This window comes from Caloenas nicobarica, chromosome 1 (assembly GCF_036013445.1).
Source record: "Caloenas nicobarica isolate bCalNic1 chromosome 1, bCalNic1.hap1, whole genome shotgun sequence".
Lineage (NCBI taxonomy): Eukaryota > Metazoa > Chordata > Aves > Columbiformes > Columbidae > Caloenas > Caloenas nicobarica.
The window spans coordinates 103,306,396-103,327,743 of NC_088245.1; the positions used below are offsets into that span (position 1 = coordinate 103,306,396).

At 38.4% G+C, this 21,348-nt stretch overlaps 1 protein-coding gene across 4 annotated transcripts in view; it reads left to right on the forward strand.

Annotated features, from left to right (window-relative positions):
* Window positions 1–21,348, forward strand: part of WWC3 (WWC family member 3) — a 102,338-nt gene that overhangs the window by 24,208 nt on the left and 56,782 nt on the right. For all 4 annotated transcript variants that reach the window (XM_065643017.1, XM_065643023.1, XM_065643030.1 and 1 more), the window contains exons 2-3: window positions 14,391–14,500; window positions 19,229–19,432. In XM_065643017.1, the coding sequence (XP_065499089.1) occupies window positions 14,391–14,500; window positions 19,229–19,432 (314 nt within the window). The remainder of the gene's footprint in view (window positions 1–14,390; window positions 14,501–19,228; window positions 19,433–21,348) is intronic.

Sequence of the window (21,348 nt, forward strand, 5' to 3'; positions counted from 1 at the left end):
GCTAACAGGGGTTGCATTGACACTGGAAGGAGAATCTGGCTTCCTGATCTCTGTTCGTCAAATACAAGGAGCAGGTTGTACTGGACATGTTTTTCTGGGGCTGCTCCATGCAGCTGGAGCAGACCTCCCAGTGCCCTGGCACACTGGGGTTGGATGGGTGCATGTTCAGTGGAGATTAATCTGCAAAGAACAGGGCTTCCATGCTTCACAGAGTTACACTGAGCATGTGCAACAATATTCTCCCTCTTCAACTCCCATGTGCCTTCACCAAACTTGAATATTTTTCCATGGGGATGGTTGGAGACCTAAAAAATTCAGGTCCTGGTGTTAGTAGTGCTGAGATTATCTGGCAGGCTGCTGTAGGAATTCTGGCATGGGGGTGGGGAGGGACAGTGTTTTTTCCTCTGGTTCATTGTTTCAAATGGCTGAGCTGTTTTAATTGAAAGTTCTCATAAGAGATGAGAATGGGGCACACCCTCAGGAGGGAGAATTTCAGCCAGAAGCACTTGAGTCAAGCAAAATTAGAAGCAATCAAAAAAGTTGCCTAATGAGGCAATGCCTAACGAATCATACCAGACTTCCTAATGAATGGGTGGCACTGCATTATAGTAATGTGTAGATGATACAGCTTTATACAGCAGTATTTGGATACCTGCTACTTTTTGTTCGTTGATATGCAATACTTAAAGGTAAACAGTTCAGATACTTATTCTGCAATGTATATCTTTTTCAATACAAACAAACACTGCTCTTACCACTATGGAAAATATGCTCTTGGTCAACCACGAGATGTTGGGCAAGGTGCAAGAATGACCAGCTGAAGTTTTGTGGCCTGTATTATGGAGGAGGTCAATTAGATGATGACAGTGATTTCTTCTGACCTTAAAATATGGACCAGGACAGCTGGGGCCACTCTGTGCTGCCATAGTGGAAGTTAGAGGCTTCCTGCAGCTCCGTCTTCCTCGAAGGCTCAGGGCCGGGAGGGAGGGAGCTGCAACTGGCTTTTGTGGCTTTTAAACTCTCCTTCCTAGTACTGGAGCTGTTCTTGGATATGGAGGATTGCACGCTGTGCACTGAAAATATCTGCATTTACTAACTGCAAAGGCATGTGTAAATATAGAAAAATATGCAAGTACAGAAGATTACCCCCCAAATACGTTACTGTGTGGTGCAAGGGTCCTTTGAGTGAGCAATATCCAAAGGGAACCTTTGGAAGAGACACCTACAACTTCTAGAGGGACTTGTCGTTTACAAATAATAATAGTACAAACCACAGAACTTGGTTTCCTGAGTTGCTGTAAATGGAAGCGTGTTGTTAACACTCCTTTTCTAACACAAATGTAGGAAGCTGGCAAAGTAGTTAATTTCAGTGCCCTAGAAAAGTTTAAAGCGAAATAATCTAAGGAAACGGAAGCCTCTATTTTTAACCTTCTCAGTCATGGGAGATAGGGAGGAAGAAGAGGAGGCCATCTACTGTTGAAGTCTCTTTATTATGTTACTGTATGCATTTAATCAAATTTCCACTGCTGTTTCAGTGAAGAGGTAATTCTTACTTGCGGATATTCAGTTGTGTTCAAATTAAGGTCAGTGTAGGTTTGATGTCATGGTGTGTCTTCTAAATATTTTTTATTTTGGGTTTGTTCAAGTTGTCTTAAGATTATTTTTTTTTTCCACCTTATTACACTGTTACTATTCATAAAGAGTACATTATCTGGCTGGACTTCTTTGGATTTTTCACAAAATATTTTTTATTGCTGTATTTTAACAAAAGCATGACAGTGAAATTGAGTAATTCATCATATTACTTACTTGGAAGTACCTCATTGGTCTAGCTTGAAGCTTAAATATAGTATATTGCACAACTACTGGCAACCATAGAAGTTATAGCATCAAACTTCATAACTTCAACCACTTATAAAAATTTCAGATGAACATAAATCTGTAAAACAGTCTTTTGCTTTAGGATATATTACTAAATCACTAATATTGATTGGGGAATACACTGCATTAGTCTGCAAGGTCAGCATTAAGGAGGACTGTAGGAGGCAAGTGTTATTTGGGAATGGTAATAAAACTGGGATAATTAATCATTGGGAAAACGGGCTAAGTTTTCCTAAAAGTTTGAAAACTACTGGCTGACAAGAGGGTTGACCTGAGTGTGGAAGCAGTTGTAAGATTTTAAGTATGCATTTTAAAGAATCTTCTCCCCAACACTTGCATTAACATTATATATTTGTAGCTTATGTGGATTTGTACTCATGACTGTTAGGTTGAGAATCAAAAGCTTAGAAATGATATAAACTAACGTGTCATAAAGAAAATAATTTGGCAAATATATGTGTGATTTTTAAACCAAAAGCAAAGAATGGAGAAGAAAATTTACAAGGTGGCAAATCATTGCAGAACCATGGCTTTTTTCTTTAGGTAATGACTGGGCTCTAAATAAATTATTTTACTTAGCAGAGCAGTTGTTGCTTCAGCAGTATGAAAGAAGCAAAGATTTTAGAGATAGTTTCTTTTGTTAGATCTCCTGATAGGTTTGGAAATAAAAGACACGTTTCAAGCACTGTTTTCTGTAATGGGTTTATTTTTAGACTACTTTTAATACCTTAAAGGTAACCATTAACTGGTTTTTGTAATACCAGTTAAAATATGGAGCTTTTAAATAAGTAGGTAGATTGAGGATGTCTGTATGTGTATGCTAATATATACAGTATTCACTAATGACTTGTCCATCACCACTTCTAGGCAGCTGAAATGTGTGCCCATATGTGCTTGACTAAGGGTCTTTAACTCCTGGAAGAGCAGAAATACCTTAAATAATGAGGTGACTGCCATAGATCACTGCTTGCAAGAAATGGAGTCTGAAACCAAAAGCATCAAAGATCCTGTCAACATATTTCCACTTCACTTACTCAGAGCTAAGTCAAGCTTAGTAGCTCCTCAGTCAAGTGATTGAATTGGTGCCCTTGGACCGTGTGTGTGTGTCACATTAGTTGCGCTCTTTTACTCCCACGTGAAGTATGGCTTTATTAACATAGTTCAGAAACTTTAAAAGAGAAGCAGTCTGGAAGGTCTGCCTTACAGATTTGTGGCATAGTTTGGGCAGGGGTCTGCTGGAACATGGTGTAATGCCCTCTCCGGTCCCAGGCTTCCCTCTGGGCTCACAGGTGCCCGCTCCATTGATGGGGGTTTGAGGCCAGGGCTGTGGCCTTTTAGGAGGCAAAATTTCTCTGCTGTACAGGCAAAGTCAGTGTGTGACAGCCCAATAGCACCTTAGAAGACGTTACACAGAAATGGGACACAAGTCCATAAAACTTACAGGAACGTGATAATTCAACATGTCTGAGAAGTGCCATACATGGTACTTTTAGGAAAAACACAGAACTAGTATAACACTGTTTTCAAGTGGGCTGGAGGAGGAGAAGGAGGAGCAAAGCTGTTCTGAAAGGTTAAATGAGAAAATCTTGTATTGAATTTCTAATATTAGCTAGTAGTGTAGACTTTTCTGGGTGTGAGGCATTTGTTTACTGTTTTACCTCACAATTTGTTTTTAATAGGATGTATGTGAAGTCGTGGGTATATATATTCTTTTGGCACTTACCTACACATTGCTTTGTTCCGAGACTTGAAAAGAATGGTTTCTTGAATATATATTTTTTCCAACCATTGTTTTATGCTCAGTCCGGTTGTATTTACTTTTTCCTCCCATTGTTTGTCATTTTCTGCTTCATTTCTCTAGAAATGGTTTCTGGTAACTTTTAACATGTGTTTTCTCTTTTACTAGTATAATTGGGTAATACTTATTTGTGGAAGTAGTTTCATTAAATTATTTCAGTAAAATGTAATTGAATATACTCCAAGTATAGTAAGTTTTTGCAGGATTGGGGCTTAAAGTATTTTAAAACGTCAAATTACTGAAATGTTCACCAGTAGTTGTGCTGAGGTTGTTTCTGCACATAGACATGAGGTGTCTGTTCCTAATCTCATTAATCTTCAGTTTACCTCTAGGGCAATGCTAGTAAAATATAGTTTTGTTATAGCCTATTCTAAAACATTGCTTCTCTTAGACCATGGAAGTGTAAAATCCCTGTAGCAAGATGTTCATTGGGATGTTTTCTAGCATAAGAAGCCTTCTCAGTATATGAGAAGGGTTTTCTTTGGTTAGTGAGCAGTTGTAGACCACATCAGGATGTAATTGTGTGTATACCTCAAGATTCTGGGGTTAATCTCTGTGCATCTTCAACTACTTGCCTTCTAGTTGGCCCAAAGATTACCACTTAACCTAAGATTCTCAGTTTTGCTGAGATTTGTCTGAAGTGATTTAAAGCTATAATCTGTTCACAGAAGTGTTTTACAGTGCTTTCTTTATTGAAAATTGTTTAATTTAAGCCTCTGCCATTTGACACTTTAATGGTATTTGGACAGATCAATAAATTGCCTGCGCGCGCGTGTGTGTGTGTGTGTGTATATATATATATACACACACATACATATGTAGATATATAGTTATTTCCAGTCTGTCTAGTTGGTAAAGAAGGATGATAAATTTAAGGTGGGGGGGCCTTTAGCAGCGCAGAGCTGACTGTTACCAATGTACAGAAACTCAAATTACCGAAGGCTGTTGGAACGTTTTAGAAAAATCTCTGTGGTGATGTTTGGGATAATCACATAGACTTCAAAATTTTGAATAAAAGTTTAGTCTAGCAAGGTCAGACTTAGGGATAACAAGCTAATCAGCAAATGGTGGTGTAATCTTTCTGGATATAGGAGGTGAGGTTAGCAACAGAACATAACAGATGGAAATAGAGTTCTGAAGTACTCGACCTTTTTGCTTCTGTACTACTTTAGAGATAGCCAAGATACCTTAATAAACTAGAAATGAAAGAGGCAATGTAATAGTGAAGGTGTGCTAATCTTTTCTGATATAAAGTTTAAGTGATCCTGCCAAGAGTCTGCGGGAAGCATTTCATTACATGATAGTGTCTTAAATGCTGTAAGACCGTTTTAGTTACTGGTTATTGAGATGTAAAACTTCTTTTGATGCCTCCTTCTAACGTGGAACTGCATAGACTTGAGTTTGGAGTTTTATGTCCCGTTTTTCTTCCTCCTTGACTGCTGGGGACGCCCCTTTCCTGGCTGCTTAATTTTCTTCCTGCTTGGAGCTCCTCCCATTATTCTGGTTCATGTGCGAAGGACTTTTTACTAAGAACTTGCTGGTAAAGGCTCACAGATGCACCTTTTCACCATTGCTGAGCTGACTTCCATTAGGAAAGTGCAGGTGTTTCCTCCTCATCTAGTAGTTGCATACAGAAGTTGTGACCAGTGCTCAGAAGAGAACAATTTTGTGTGTGTATGCATATGCTTACACACAAGCACATCACAGAATCACAGAATGGTTGGAGTTGGAAGGGACCTCTGGAGATCATCCAGTCCAACCCACCTGCTAAAGCAGGTTCACCCAGAGCAGATCGCACAGGAATGTGTCCAGGCGGGTTTTGAATGTCTCCAGAGAAGGAGACTCCACAACCTCTCTGGGCAGCCTGTTCCAGGGCTCTGGCACCCTCAGAGTAAAGAAGTTTCTCCTCATATTCAGACGGAACCTCCTGTGCTTCAGTCTGTGCCTGTTGCCCCTCATCCTAGCCCTGGGCACCGCTGAAAGGAGTTTGGTCCCATCCTCTTGACACCCACCCTTGAGTTATTTATAAACATTGATGAGATCCCCTCTCAGCCTTCTCTTCTCCAGGCTGAACAGACCCAGCTCTCTCAGTCTCTCTTCATAAGAAAGGTGCTCTAGGCCCCTCAGCATCTTGTACACTATTCTCTGTGTAAGGGTGTAGCAACTCATCACCTCTCCCAGTGTCTCTTCCATGATGGTTTAGTTAACTGGTGGGCAGGATTGTGCCCAATAAGCTAGTCAGAAATTTGAGTTCTCAGACCAGAGGAGTAATTGTAAAACTAAGGACACAACTGCCAAGCAGTTTATTAGACAGAACTGAGCCTAGAAATAGACTTTAATATGTACTGAGGACATAGAAATCTGAGAGCTGCGTGACTTGCTGTTCTCCAGCAGAAGGCTACAGAGTTGTGGTTTGCATAATGGAAGAAATAAAGAGATAATCTGCAGGGCTGGCCTGTACTAGTGAGGACCTCAGTTACAATAGCATGTAGTTGGAAAACTGTTATTCTCAGAAACTGGTGAAAAAGCATTGATTCAGAATCGGTGACACTAGAAAACTAGAGCATTGCTTCACTTGCCTGCTCCAAAGCTGTGCTGTGTCTGGGCAGGTGTAGTGTAATGTTAGGCTTCTGACACAGGGGGAGGAATTCAGCTTGCTTCTCAGGTTTGGAAGTTCCCCGTTAAATTGTCTTTATCTTTCAATTTAGGCTTTTGATTTTTATCTGCTGTGGGTTTTTTAATTTTTTTAGTCTCTCCCGATATGCAAGTCCTTAAGAAGATCATGTAAATATTTAGAGATTTTGAGTAACAAAGACAGCTTTATTAGGATTGGCAAAAGAAAAGTCCTAAATATCTTGCATGTAACTCTTTTTAGCTAAGAACATATTCAATAAAAAGATCCAATTTGACATCAGTTTAGAGCTGGAGTCTCCTAATTTCTCCTTCTTAATTGTCGTATCTGATGCATATTCCTGCTCTCCTTCTTTTATGGCTTATTCCTGCCTGCCCTATGTTGTTTTGTCTGTTTTCTGGTCCAGACGTCAAGTCACCTGCTGCCCAGACTGCCTTCCCTCAGCCAGCCCCTCCAGCGATGGCCTCTGCCCTGCCGCTAGTCTTAGGTTCTGGCTGGTGGCTTTGTACAGTTGCCTGTAACTTTGGGCTATCTGTGCAAACACAAAGAAAACATCTTTTCAAGCACTCGTGGACAGTCTTACTTAACCCCTCTGCCCTCATTTTTTTTTGTTTGTCCTCTGTAAAAAAAATAATGAGTAGAAGCAAAAGCAGACTTCTTAAAAGCACTGACTTTTAACCCAGCTATGATTTTTGAAGGAGGAATTTCAGTCGTCTTGATGAAATGTGGTTATATTTTCAGCAAGAATTTCCCATAATATTTGTGTCCTGAATTTGGATATGGATCATAGCTGCTGTTAAGAAATGGATAGCTGCTTGGAAGACTTGGCTGCTCATGTGGAACTGTTTCAGCAGTTCCTGAGCAGCCAGACAAGTTATGCGAGAGCTGCAGTTGGACATAGCATTTTATTTTATGTTTCAACATACTACGCCAATATTTCTTAGTTGTTTTGGGTATTTTTTGGAGAACGATAAAGGATAAAAACAAAAGTATATTATTTCTCCGTTGCTTGTTAGTAAGTGTTTATTGTTTCTAGAATAGTGAAAAGAGGTTAGAGAATGTCCTCAGGTACATTTCTTGTAGATATTTGCAGGCCGTATAAACTTCTGTTGCTTCTAAGTCAATAAATTGTGTAGGTTGTCTCTTACTAATATAGGTTCACATACATTTTGCATCACAAAATCTGATTGTTCAGAATTTTCATGGCCATCTGGCCTATTAGCATTACATGTAGCAGTGAATATGTTACGTATGATGAACATTTTTCATATAATGGTGTATAATACCCTGTCCCTCAGAAAAGTGTTAGCGAGACTAAGAAAAAAAGTAAAGGAACTGCCTAGCATGAAGAAGTGAATTCTTTTTGGCTAAGAAGTGAATCTTCTTGGCTGAGAGGGGATCTTATCAGTGCTTACAAATATACCAGGGGTGGGTGTCAAGAGGATGGGACCAAACTCCTTTCAGTGGTGTCCAGGGCTAGGATGAGGGGCAACAGGCACAGACTGAAGCACAGGAGGTTCCGTCTGAATATGAGGAGAAACTTCTTTACTCTGAGGGTGCCAGAGCCCTGGAACAGGCTGCCCAGAGAGGTTGTGGAGTCTCCTTCTCTGGAGACATTCAAACCCGCCTGGACACATTCCTGTGTGATCTGCTCTGGGTGAACCTGCTTTAGCAGGTGGGTTGGACTGGATGATCTCCAGAGGTCCCTTCCAACTCCAACCATTCTGTGATTCTGCGTGGTGCACAACACAGGATGTGATGATTTGAAATGCTGTAGGACACAATCATTCAGGTTTTGCGTGCCGAAATAGAGTGCTTCTGCATTTTGGTCCATGCATTGAGCTTTTATAACACTGTTTCCATTTTTCCTGAATGTTTTTCTTCAGCAGGAGGTCATGAGAGAGGTAGATAGCTGGTGCCACTTATTTTCTTTATCCACATGAGCTCAGATGTCTGAAACAAGAGCATTTATGGACTGAGGAGTAAGGTGGCTGATGAAGTTGCCATCAATGCTGCCCTGTTGCACAGATGTTAAAGCTGCTTTTTAACCAGCTCCTGAAACAGCGCAGCTTACAGAATGGGGTTAAATGGAGCTGCCTCCAGCTTGTTTGCCACACTCTGAACAGTGGCAAACCATGGCTCAGGAGGTCGTGGTTGAGGAGTAACTCATATATTTGTGGGAGTGACATGCTTGTCAGCTGTCTCAGCATAGGTTGTCCAGGTATGTAATACCATGGGGTTAGGGCAGTTAAGACTTGTTTCAATTAAAAAAAAAAAAAAAGAAAAAGAAAGTTGTCCAATAATGAACACAGATTTTTCTCAACACATAAAGATGTTGATTCATTGTTGTAGCTGGGTAGTGTCATCGTGTGCCTTCTGTTTTGCACACTGATGTTGGCTTACGTTACTGTAAAATTAATCAAATACACTGATTTGATGCTATTAGCACTCTTTCATGTGCTTATTTGCTGTTGTTTTAATAAAAGACTGAAAATTACTGCAAAATACAAAGTGGTCTTAAAAAGGCTCAATTTCAAGTGACCTTTAGAAGAGCTGGTGCTGTTATTTCCTTGCTGTAGGGTAGTATTTTAGCTCTAAGGGAAATGTATCCCAGCGATGACTTTGAATACAAGTTACCTCCTATAAGTCGGTGTCCTGAGCACAGAAACTCATTTGTGCAAGTTTCTGTCCGGCCATCTGTATTGTGGATTTATTTTAATGAAGGATTGTATAGATGTTCCATAAGTTACTTTATTTAGAACTCAAGGTTAAATTGTGCAGTAAAATGAAGATATATCATTTGGATTAAGAAGAAAGTAATGGGGGATTTTTTTATCTTGAGACTGTACACATATAGTTGGTGAACTTTGTTGTACTTTTGACTAAGCGGTCAGTATATCATTTGCTGAACCTTATTTCAAAGTCTGCCTGACATGTTCCTGTTCTGCTTGCTGGGGTGGGAGGCAGAGGCTGCTGAGGAGGGAGGTGGGGGCAACCAGGGCAACCTGCTTGGAGGGGGCCAAGGTCGGGGCTGCTTGGGTGGTCATGGCACAGCTGGGTGGCCACAGAGAGCTGTGTCTCACAGAGAAGGTCTTGGCTGCTCAGAGCGTGCTGCTGCTCAGGCCCGAGCTATGGTGGCGGAAGATGTCCATGAAGTGCCTCCAGGACCACAGTGTGACTTTAAAAATCGAAATAACATCACCCTCCCTCCCCATCTTCCCTCTCAGTGTAAACAGCTCGTCCTGCCCATCTTTGCAAAGCAACAAAATATCATCTTCCATTCCTGCTCAATTTCTTAGGTTTTCTTTTTTGCGGTGTGGTTGCGGGGGAATAAGAGTCACAACACAAGACGAGAGGATTAGTTGAATTTTATAACAATGGCTGTAATATAAATTCATATTTGAAAGGAGGTAAGAAAAAAATGTCTGGCCAAAAAGCTTTTAAGTGTGAGCATCTTTTCTCATTTTGCCTTTTCTCTTTCTTGACTTGTGACACTTCAGTATTATATTCACCATAATACTTTACTTGGATAAACTATTGCTAGATTTATCAGAATATTTATTCTATTCTAGTTCTACTGTTACTCATTTTTAAACTGCCTGGTATCTTTCTGATCTGTAATGTGAATTAATGCAGTTTCCTAGCCTGTAATTTGCATTTGTCAGGCAAAACCATCCATCCCATTAGATGACTGTTCAGACTGAGATCAGATTTAAGATAATATCTCTCCTAATTGTTTGTTGAGGAGCATCATTAGACATTTTCTCTCTCTGCTGTTGGACCTCACCAAAATCAGGAACAAGAATAAAAGCAGTGTTGACTGTTGCTGTTCTTGCATCCTTTCTTCTGTGTCCTCTACAAATGGTGGCTTTTCTTTAAAACTTGTTGGTTCTTTTTCATAATTAGCCCTTGTGGTTAGTGCTTTCGTCTTAATTCAGGCCAACTTTGGAAGGTAAAGTGACCCTGGATGTAATTTAGGCATCTAGACGTTGTCTGAGAGATGGCAGCTAGTTTGCAGCAGCGTTTCTGCTTGGGAAACACCTTTTTGATTTCCTGTTCAAGACCTTCCAAAAACAGGCTCTGTTTGTCTTAATTTAGTTTCATGCAGGAGAAGTTTTGCTCAATTAGACCTAGGGATTTCAAGCAGCCAGGGCCCTCTGATGTGGCGTCAGGGCCATGGGAGGACTGAGGATCTTATCTAATATTTTCTGATGCCTTGTGTTTTTAGTGATCTAGTTTTGTTTTTGAAAATCCTTGACAATGGAATTGCTGCCACACGCTAACAGTCCAGCTGTGTTTTGCAGAGTTGAAGTATTCTTTTTCTTTGAACACAGAAGTATTCCTGTATTATTTAAAGGTTGAGATTTTCTGTGTCATTTTGGAGAGTTGAAATTAGTCTGTTAATGAAGTGTACGAAAACTGAGGTAAGTTTTGCAGTAATTTATCTGAAGTGATATTTAGCCATTGACTTTTGCTGTCTTCCTTCCGACTGACTCCCTGCAATGAACTGATGCATTCAAGAAATATCTGTTGCTGCTACATATTCAGAAAGCTGTAGTAATGTATTCTAGAATTCTCCTGTGTATGGGTAATGGATAAAGATATGAAAAAAGGAGGAGGAAAAACACCTCTTAGTCAGAAACAGTCATTTCTTCTTAACGAAAACATTTAATTTGGGCAGAGTTAGAGGTGGCAGATCCAAGGATTTTTCTCTTAGCTTGATTTGCAGAATTTGGGTTATGGAAGATTTCTTATGTGTTTCTGTATTTGCTTTTAAAGTGTTTCAGAGTTGCAAAGATTAGGTGCCTAATGACTGAAGAGCATCATTACTTTTGGAAAGGGTAAACATTTCAAGATAATGAAGAATCAGCAAATCAGTTAATCTGAAGTTATGGTTGGCTCTTTGATAAATGCAAAATTAGCACCTGCGGATGGCTGTCACTTGTACCTGGGCTGTAGATCCAGTGTTTGCAACCAGTTAATGATGTAAACTGTTCCCAGATGAATTCTGTCTTCAGCTGAAAGTTCAGAACCTTCTTATTCGTGTCTTTCAGTTGTCATGGAAGGGACAGGAGATGATCACTGGTGACAGATAAAATGCCTTAGTTTGTTTCTTTGCTACTGTGAATAGTGTAGTTCAGGGCAGCCCTGGTTAGTTTTTTATTTAATTAAAGATGTAGCATTTTTGTTCTGTCTTTTATAATACTTCAAAAAGTTTTTGTCTTTATTTTGATACTTCATGATGTTTTAACAGATGTACCTTGCACAATTCTTTATATAGAAGCAGAAAAGACCCGTCCTGTTTTCTAGTGCTTAAGCTACTTAAAAAAAAAAAAAAAAGGTAAAGCAGTATTTCCAGAAGATACTTGATTTCAGCAGTCTACTGCTGTAATTTATGGCTGACCTCCAATATCCATATCTGCATCTGTTCTATTTGTTATTCTGGAAGCCCTTAATTTCCCTAACTGGGAAAAAAAAAAATGATCTTGTCCTCAGAGTTCTGCTGGTTAAACCAGAAATGTATTTTTTCAGTTGGCTTAGTTAAACCAGTACAAAACACAGGGAGAAACTTCCAATTCTTAGTTTTAGCTTTGCGTATTTTGACCTAGATGAATTGAATGAAGAAGGTTCAGGCTACGTAGATATGTGACTGAATCGAGAATCAATGTGATGTTATGCCCTGTCTGAAGGGAATCCAATTTGGAGCAACTCTGAATATAGTTTAAAATGCGCAACATCAGGTTGTTAATGGTGTGAATATCTGGAAGAAAGATTTCTATGTGTGTTTTTTCTGACAAGCTTTCCTTCAAAACTCTTAATTAAACTGTTCATGCATGCTTTATACCATTGGAATGAAAACCAGTTAGACCAGATGCAGCAGCTTTCTTCAGTCTCCCTTTCCCAGAAAGTGAACGTTGTCCTTGTTCTGGAAGTCTGAGCCCTGGTGGGATCACGGAGAGCGTTGAATTAAAGTTCTCGTAGTGTGAAAGGTTAGGATATCATGTGCAGGTTTTATTTATGAGTAAAGAGTGAGGGTGTGTTTGTATAACATGCAAGTGTGTCTCATAACTCATTCCAAAGAAAATCTTGTCTATAGTGTGGTAATGTAGGAGCCGATGTCTAGACTACTTTGAGAAATTGTAAACATGATGTCTTCAGAACAAAACCATGAGAGTTTAAGAAAAAATGCTGCATGTTATATTTTTAATATTTGACTGAATTCCAAGGAGATCAGAAGTATTTTGGCAATATTTGGTCTGCCTGACTGCTAGATGAATTACTGAAAGATTGCATATGCCAGTCCATAGTAACATTTTCTTTCTTGAAAATAGCAGCTTTGGATTTGCATGATTACATGATGTAAACTATGTATTTGTCAGGAATGGAAAACTTTTATTTTAAATAGTGGTGCACCAGTTCGTCTTCATCTTTTTAAACTGTTTATACATGTTTAAGAATCCATACCATATGATCGAGCTCTTTATTATTTGACCTAAATAACTTGATCTTTGTAATGTTGTACAGAGCTGTTCAAACGTTACATTTAAGCTAGTGAGGACTTTCAAAAATTCTATTACAGTTAATTTATCTCAATACTAAAATAATTTTAGGAGGCAGGTAAATGCATTTATTCAGTTTGCTCTGCGCGAAGTTATATGCTTTTTATTAGTGGTTGAATGATGTGCTTACTGGGCCATTGGAATAGCTAGAAGGTAGCTGTAGTAGTATTTCTGTCATTTGAAGTCTTTTCCATTGGATTCTTCTGGTTGGTTTTGTTTTGGGGTGGGGAAGGACTTCAAGGACAGATGTGTTTTAGTTCAGATAAAGTTATTGTTTTATGCAGGTATATTGTTTTATGCAGATGAAGCACAATTACCACTCCCAATGATCTCTCAATTCCACAGTGTATTTGTAAGCATAGTCCAAATCTGGTGTCAGGAAACCTTGATTGGGTATTATAACATACGAACAGAATTTCCATTTTATGCCAGACACTATTATGCCACAGGTTATGCTAAACGTAAGTCAGTCCCTAAATTAATTCATGTATTTAATCTTTGCAAAACTGTCTTCGTTCTAGTTACCAGATATGCCTTAACAAATAAACGTTGAAGATGTTGGATGTATATCCCATGGATAATTGAAATGATTATATTAGTAGCTTTTTTGTAAAGAAATTTTATGCCAGCATTTAGAGGAAAACGTTATCTTAGGGGTTAAGTAATGAATAAAATAATGATTCGGGAAATACATGTGATTCAGATGAATGTTAAGGATTTTTTTATTTGCATCATTTGTTCTTCCTAGGTTTTTTATATACCCTGATTCTTCTACAACAGTGTTGATTTAGAGTCTTCCTGTAGAGTTTGTAACTCAGTATTTTCAACATTCCTCTCAATATTGAAATTGCTCTTTTGGTTTTCTGTTACCCACTGGTATATCAAGAGTTTGCCTGGCAAGGGATATGATATTTTAAGCTGCTAGATAGTAATGTTGGTACTTACTAGTTACTATTTCTGCTCTAAAAGCTTCAGAATTTTTTCAAGACATTTGTCTCTGCTTTTTGAGAGAGAGGAAGTAACTTGAATGAGTCCGGACCAAGAAAAATATAATTAATAGTTGGAAATGCATAACTGAAAAGAGAAGAAATCTATCATGTAGCGCTTTCTTATTTTTTTTCCTTTTTTTTTTTAAAGGACAAACAATTATACTGCTTTGACACCTTAAAGAAGTTAAAGCCTTTAAAGCTTCTAGTAATTTTTAGCAGTGGTGAACTCCCGCTTCATGTTTGTGTTCTTTGCAATATGGCAGAAAAACTGGCAGGACCGCATGCCATTGTAATTGAACTGTTAAACATAGAAACTTGCAAGGAGAAGCTTGTCTTACCTGTTCAGAGAGTATCTGTCAGCATATTTAAATGAAATTTTATTTTGAAACTGTATGTTTGTAATTATTAGCACATTCCTAAGCAGCGTGACTTGTTTGTGATCAAATGATGGATGTATCTTCAAAACATGTAATAATATTCATTGTACTGTAAACTAGGCACTAAACTATTTATTTGTTTTATTTTTACAGGATTACAAAGCCATTGACATTTGCTGACTGTGTCGGTGATGAGCTTCCTTTAGGATGGGAAACTGTTTACGATCAACAGATTGGAGTTTATTATATGGACCACATAAATCGTGAGTAGATGTATGATTGTTTCGAGGAGCTGGTGTTAACTGATGGCACTAACTTTGTTTCTTATACCACTTATACACCTCATGCTACAATGAGAAAATGTATGCAAGTAGGTTCTTGCAGTATCTGTTTTCTTATCTTTCAAATGGGGGCACAATCCTTCCATTTGTAAAGAATTTTACAACCTATCATTGAGTTATAGTGTATAAAACTGTTTTGGTTTGCTTTATTATACTGTGGAGTATCAGTAATTTTGTTGTTGCTTTTTGACATATGTCAACTTAAAAGATTTTCATGCTATACTTTCATATGCTATTGTTCCAGTCATCTGTAGCTCACTCTTCTATATTGAAAACCAAAATACATTCTGAGAGAAAAGTGACGATTTTTAATTAGAAGCACTATGAAACACAATAATCTCATCCTCTCCTAAGCAGTGTATATTTTATGCTTTAATACAGTATGAAGTGCAGACAAAAAGACAACAGATGTCCCTTTTGGAAACTAAGAGCAAGAAATTCCCAACGTTTTCCCTTTTGGAATATTGTTGAGCTTTGTATTGCCAGTGTCTGGCATGTTTGCCAGTTCTACTTTTAAAAAAATGTCTTATCTTTACAGCTTTGTACTACTGCTGCTGTTACTGTTGTGCTGCTGTCATTAAGCTTCTTATCACCAATGAGTGAATGCTTTCAATATTGTGGGAACTGGCAGTTGGCGGGGAGGGAGAAAAGAAGAAAGTGGTTATATAGGCTATCACAGCAATGGTAAATAGTGTAATCTGCAAAAACAACCTCAGTACTATCTACTTGAAATCAAGTCAATTAAAAAATGAAAGTGTAGAAGTAGTTTTTGGCTTCCTGCCATTATTGGAATTGTGTATTGTGGTTTCACAATTACTTATTGAAACAAAACAAACAACCAACCCCCCCCCAAAAACCCCCAACCAACCAACCAACCAAAAAAACCCGCCCCTCCCCCCCCCCCCCCCCAAAAAAAGGAAAAACAAAACAAACAAAACCCCCCACAAACAAATCCCCCAAAACCCAAACAACAGAGTTACAAATGTTCTCATGATACTGTTTGACCCACACAGGCTCTTGTTTGTTGTGAAATTAACAAAGATCACAAATTAAATAATAAACTTTAAAGAGCTGTTAATGCACTGATTGCAAGGATAGATAGCTGAGGCAATTGAAAAGCAATAAATACAGACTGTTAGATAATTCTTACAATAACTCCATTTAAAAGAAGTAGTAGCTTAATGATTGCTGTTTAAACTCATTGAACTTTAATACTGAAGTTAAATAAAAAGTGCGGTTTACATTGGAGTATGGTAATGGAGTGTACTTGCACCAACGTATGTATGTGTGTGTGAATATACATATTAAAAAAAATATACAGGCAAGGATATTGGCAAGTTTTGAACTTTGTAAAAGGCTTTAGGAGTCTGTATAGATGAGTAGAACATGAACTCCCAGTGCAATGCAATGCTGTGGCTAAAAAAGCTACTAAAGCATCCTACTGATAGGGATCTTTGATACGAATAACAATCACCATCGCATGCAGAAGCAATCACTCTCTTTTGCTTTTTAGGCCTTGTTATTAGCTGTTTAACCACAGACATCCAGTTTGAACTTACAGAAAGGTTATTAATCACTGTTGTCATGTTAGATCTGGCTTGCATTTTTTTTTATGCAATTGGGAGCAAAAAGAGTCTTTGCAGAGAGAAATTGAGTTCCCAAATGCTCAGTGGGAAGGCACAGAAAGAGAAGATTAATATAAATGGGTCTGGGAAAGTAAAGCTAATCAAATTATGAATTAAATAAAGGTAATATATGAACAGAGGAATAGAAACTTCATAGGGCCAGTGCTGAACTGAGTGAAGGGAATCATTCTGCAATTAACAAGGTTGCAAAATTTGTCTCTTTCATGATAACTAATTACTTGCAGGCCACAGATATTATCCTAAATGGTAATTCAACTGTCACAGCAAAATGGGTTTGTCACCCTTAGGCTAATACAGTGCTTGTATATACAAGTAAGGTTTATATTGAGGGAAGACAGAGCTGATATTATAGCTGGATAGTTGTTATTAAAAAATCTGTAGGATACTCAGTCCAGTTTTAAACTGTGGACAACAAAGGTACCAATCAGGACTGCGTTAACGTCCTTTGTAGAAGCGAGATCTAAAGAGCAGAAAATCGTGTATCATGAGATGATGTCAGGCAAATGGGAGAGATGGCGTAGGAACTGAATAATGTTTTTCTGAAAGGAGTCCCTTACCTTGTATTCTGAACTATGTCTAAAATACTTGAAACAGCGACTTCCACACGAAAACATTTGGACTGCCTTTTGTGGCTGACCAGGTTAAATGCTTTATACAGCATTGCAGTTCTGTGTTAACTGACAAAACAGAAGTGCTTCAGTTTCAAGAAATACTGTGAGAAAATGCAAGAGATAATTCAAAGAGGGTCTTTCTAAAGTTACGCTGACCAGGGACCTCTCGTGCTTTATGCACTGTCCCAAGCTTTTTGCCTTTAGACCTTTTAAAATAAAAAAGTAATACATCTGATTTTTCCAAGCCTCTTGCTATATTTGTTTACCCAGAAAGTAAGAAAAAAGATTTCTAAGCAATAACTTTCCGTATATATTGAAAAACCCCAGGAACAGAGGAATCTTCTGTAAGTCTTAATGGTACTTCCAACCTTGATTTCCATCTTGTTCTCTAAATTCAGTACTTTGTTGACACCCTCACTAAGCTGCTCTTGGCTTTTGTCCAACCATTGCTTAAAAACCTTGGCGGCTGCCAGCTGCAGAATTCCTTTCCCTCCTCCTCAGAGTCTTGGGAGCCTTTGAAGTCTCCTTTAGCCAGCTGGGCATTCCCCAGTGAGGGAATAATATATTCTCTGCATTTTTCTGGGGCTGTTCTTGATTTTTTTTAATTGGTTATAAAGAAATGAAGGAAGTTAATTTTATCATACAATGTAGCTTTAGTTTTGTTTTTACATGGCAAACTTGTGTGGAAATCCAGGGCAAAGTGAAGCCTCTGTACTTCATAAAACAGAAGAGAACATCAGTACTGTACTGAAGAAGTTTTCTGCCTCAGACAAATGCTTCTAGCTTTTGAGAATTCTTCTGAAATAATTTGGTAAGGGATACAATGTCCTATAGTGTAGGACCTCAGAAACCTAATGTGTGATACAACACAACATTTGGCTGTTGATTGAGATTAGAACTATTAATATCCTATTCAAAAAGCGACACTTACTAGGATCCAGCTTTTCTGTCTCAGAAATATTTATTAATTTCTGCGTCGTTTTCCCAAGGGGATTAGCAGTTTTAAGAATATTAAGTTTGCACAAATTTCAGGAGTACTTATAGACAGGTGAGACAGGATTGCAAATTGCCATGCACTCACTAAAGGATGGGCTGCAGCGTGACCTCTGTTTTCTTCTGTTTGCCCTGCATGAAGAGCAGGGGGGAGAAATTGCGGAAATATAGGCACAATCTATCCTGTTGCAATGTGAGGAGTTGTGGGGAGAGAAAAATCGCACGTGTATAGAGAAAAGATTATTAGGAACCTAATACAGAAATCTGTTGCAAGTACTGTTCATAGATGAGCTTTGTGTGTTTATGTCCTTTTCAGATGGCTCTCAAATGGTAGAGCTGCTGGCATGGCCTTCACACCATTAGAATTCTTTAAGTGTTGGGCTCAATCTTTCTTTTATACTTCGTTGTTTCATCGCTGACACCAATATACTGAATTATGTACAGAAGATTAATACAAAACATGACTGGCTTTCATCTCTTGTGAGAAACAAAGTTTGGGAAGAGTGACTGGGTGCTCATCTCCTGACTGTGCTGCAGGTTCTGCCACTGCTTTGAACACTGACGTGATTTCTTACCGGTAGAGCCTCAGTCATCAGAAATTAACATTCACTTAAACACGAGACTTTACATGGACATCCTCATGTAAAACACATTTGCTACCTTGAGTATGACTACAAAAAGAAAGCATATGAATCAGTATTTTTTTAGGATTTGAATGCATGTGTCCTCCTCAAATGTCTTTGCAACTGCAGAGATGCTGTGTGGTAATTATATACAGGAAAGATTTTGTACTGGAAACCTGATTTTAATTTGTGTTTGAATACAAACTGTTCTAAACTCTGGAAAGGGAAAACATGAGTGTGCTGTTTCTTAAGACAAAAAAAAGAAGCAATTTCAATGCTTTTATGGATTTGAGATTAAAATGCTAACTTTTCTATTGCATGACCTCATTCTTCTTAATTATACAGGTATAATCACTGACCTTTTAAGATATTATGCTTGTGCAGTTGTATGTAGTATCTTAAGGTTGTTCCAACCATTTATAGAGTTATGGGTTAAGCACCGAGATACCTTTTGCTCTCCTATGTGATTCTGGGTTTTTAGGTAGTTTTCAGAATTTTCAAGTTGGCTTCAAGGGGAAGTTAGAGCCAAAAGACTCTTTTCTTTGGGTTTGCTCTAGTTTGTAAAGAAAAGAATGAAATTTAAATGCCTTTTATATTTGAAAGGGCTTTTCCTGTTCTTCCAGTCTGCATCCTTCCTTCTTCTTGTCCAGACTGGAATGATTTTGAGTACTTTCGTGTTAGGTGTGCTAGTTGAGAACAGACCTTAACAAAATAATTTGTACTTTGTGGGATAGTGCCTTACAATGATTTTATTATTTTTTATGCTTTTCTCTTCAGAGCTCACACAAATTGAGGACCCAAGGGAGCAATGGAGAAGGGAGCAGGAACGCATGCTGAAGGAATATTTAATAGTTGCCCAGGAGGCACTCAATGCCAAGAAAGAGATTTACCAAATAAAGCAGCAGCGTTTTGAACTAGCCCAAGAAGAATATCAACAATTGCACAAGATGTGTGAGGATGACAGCCGTTCTTATGCCAGCTGTGAGTTTACTAGTCTTTTCTTGATTTATTCAGCTGCCTCTCATAATGTGTGGTGTAAGAAATAGTGTGAAGTGTTTCCATCACCCAGTTCTCCTCTGAATGCAGATCCTGACTACAAAAGTAGAGGTGCTGTCCTTTGACTGTTGTTCAGGGGCTTCTGTTTCCTGTTAGGTCTATTGGAATATGCTTTTTAAACATTAAACAGGGATATATCCCAGCTAGCATCTCTAGCTGTAGTGATGCTTTGTGTAAGGCAACAAAGACAAGACTGGATGTTGCTGGACCAGCCACTTACTTGCACTCCTAAATTCATAGATTGTTCCACCCTCGACATGTGGAGGAACCATCAGCTTAGGGGAAGCCTTCTGTGGATCCATAGCCAGTTCATCGACTTCATAAAGAGGTGGGGACAAGGTGGTGTGGTCAAGAGTACCTCTGACCACAAAAGTAGGGAGTGGTGTTTCATTAGTGCACCTCATTCTTGGATGCCACCTCTGATCCTAACGCTGGTGGTATAGGTCCGCAGAGCCTCGATTTCCTGCATTCTTCAGATGCCTCTGGTAGCTTGAAGTAGGTGATAACACTTTTCCTGAAATCCAAAGTTGTTGCACTGCTGTCACGGCTGTTGGCTGGTTCAACAGGAAAGGTGTCTTTGCTGAAGAGACAAAACAGTCTTGTTCAAAGAAGTGTATCCAATGGATACACCCACCAGCCACGTGGAAATGGAGTGGAGCTCCACTGTGCTGGTGGCTTTTCAGGGGCCATGTGTACAGCCATTGTTTAACTGCAGGGTTTGCTGGTAGATGCCAAGTACTTGATAAGTACGGGAAGCTCTGGTTAGCCCTTTCTGAATATGTTCAAGAAACCTAACTGTGACTTGGGGTTTAAAGCAGGCAACTGGATAGAAGTGCTTAGCTACCGATCCAGTGGTATTTATTAGTCCCAGGCAATTCATATGTATGCCAAAATCCTGAATAAAAGATGTTTTATAGGGCTGAGGTGTCCCAATTGGTCTTGACCAAGTGTTTTTTTACTGTTGAACTGGGATTATCTCATCGTTGTGTTTATTTTTAAACATATATATTCCGTGATTGTGACACAACTGAACAGTTGTGGCTAGTTGTCCCTGTTATGTTCAAGTTTCTTAAGAATTATTATAAAAGATTAATTTTCTTATTAAAAAGATTTTAAAAAATAAATTATTGTTTAAAGAGTGTTTACGGTTTAAAGACTTGGAATAGGGTGAGAGAGTCATTAGTATTTCTTCAGATTATGAAATCTAATTATACATTTATTACAGTACTTTTCTAGGAGCTTGGCCTTTTTTAAAATTTGCAACAGTTTTGTGGGATATTTTGTTGAATTCAGGGGAATATACAGGAAGAAATTTCTGTTGAAGATGATAATATACTAGAAAAATATAACCAGTTTTTCATATTTTTAAAGCTCTTGGAAAAAACAGTTTATTGAAACAGCAATAAAATGTGACTGAAAATGACAAAATTGTAGCCTGAATGCAAATGCTATGTCAGTTCACTTTTTCTGATAGCTTTTTAGGTGTGTCTCTGGAATTTATAATGAATGAAATACTGTAAAATCATTTAAACCTTTCACTTGTTCTGAGGTGAAAAAAAGTCTTAATTTTCTACAGGTGTGTTAATATATTTGATATTAGTTTAAGGTCATGTGCATCTGTTTTGAGAAAATGAGATGGGCTGATGAGTCAGATGATACTTTAAAAAAAAAAAAAATCCCTTTGGGGATTAATCGTGCTCTCTACTCAAGGTTCCCAAAGGTTTCTCCACTTGTTTTTCTTACTTCAACTCCTCCACTCCACCCTGGGATGCTTGGTTCTCCTTGTATTGCACAGAAATCTTAGGCTCCCAATTCAAGTATAATTCGATGGCCAAAGTTGG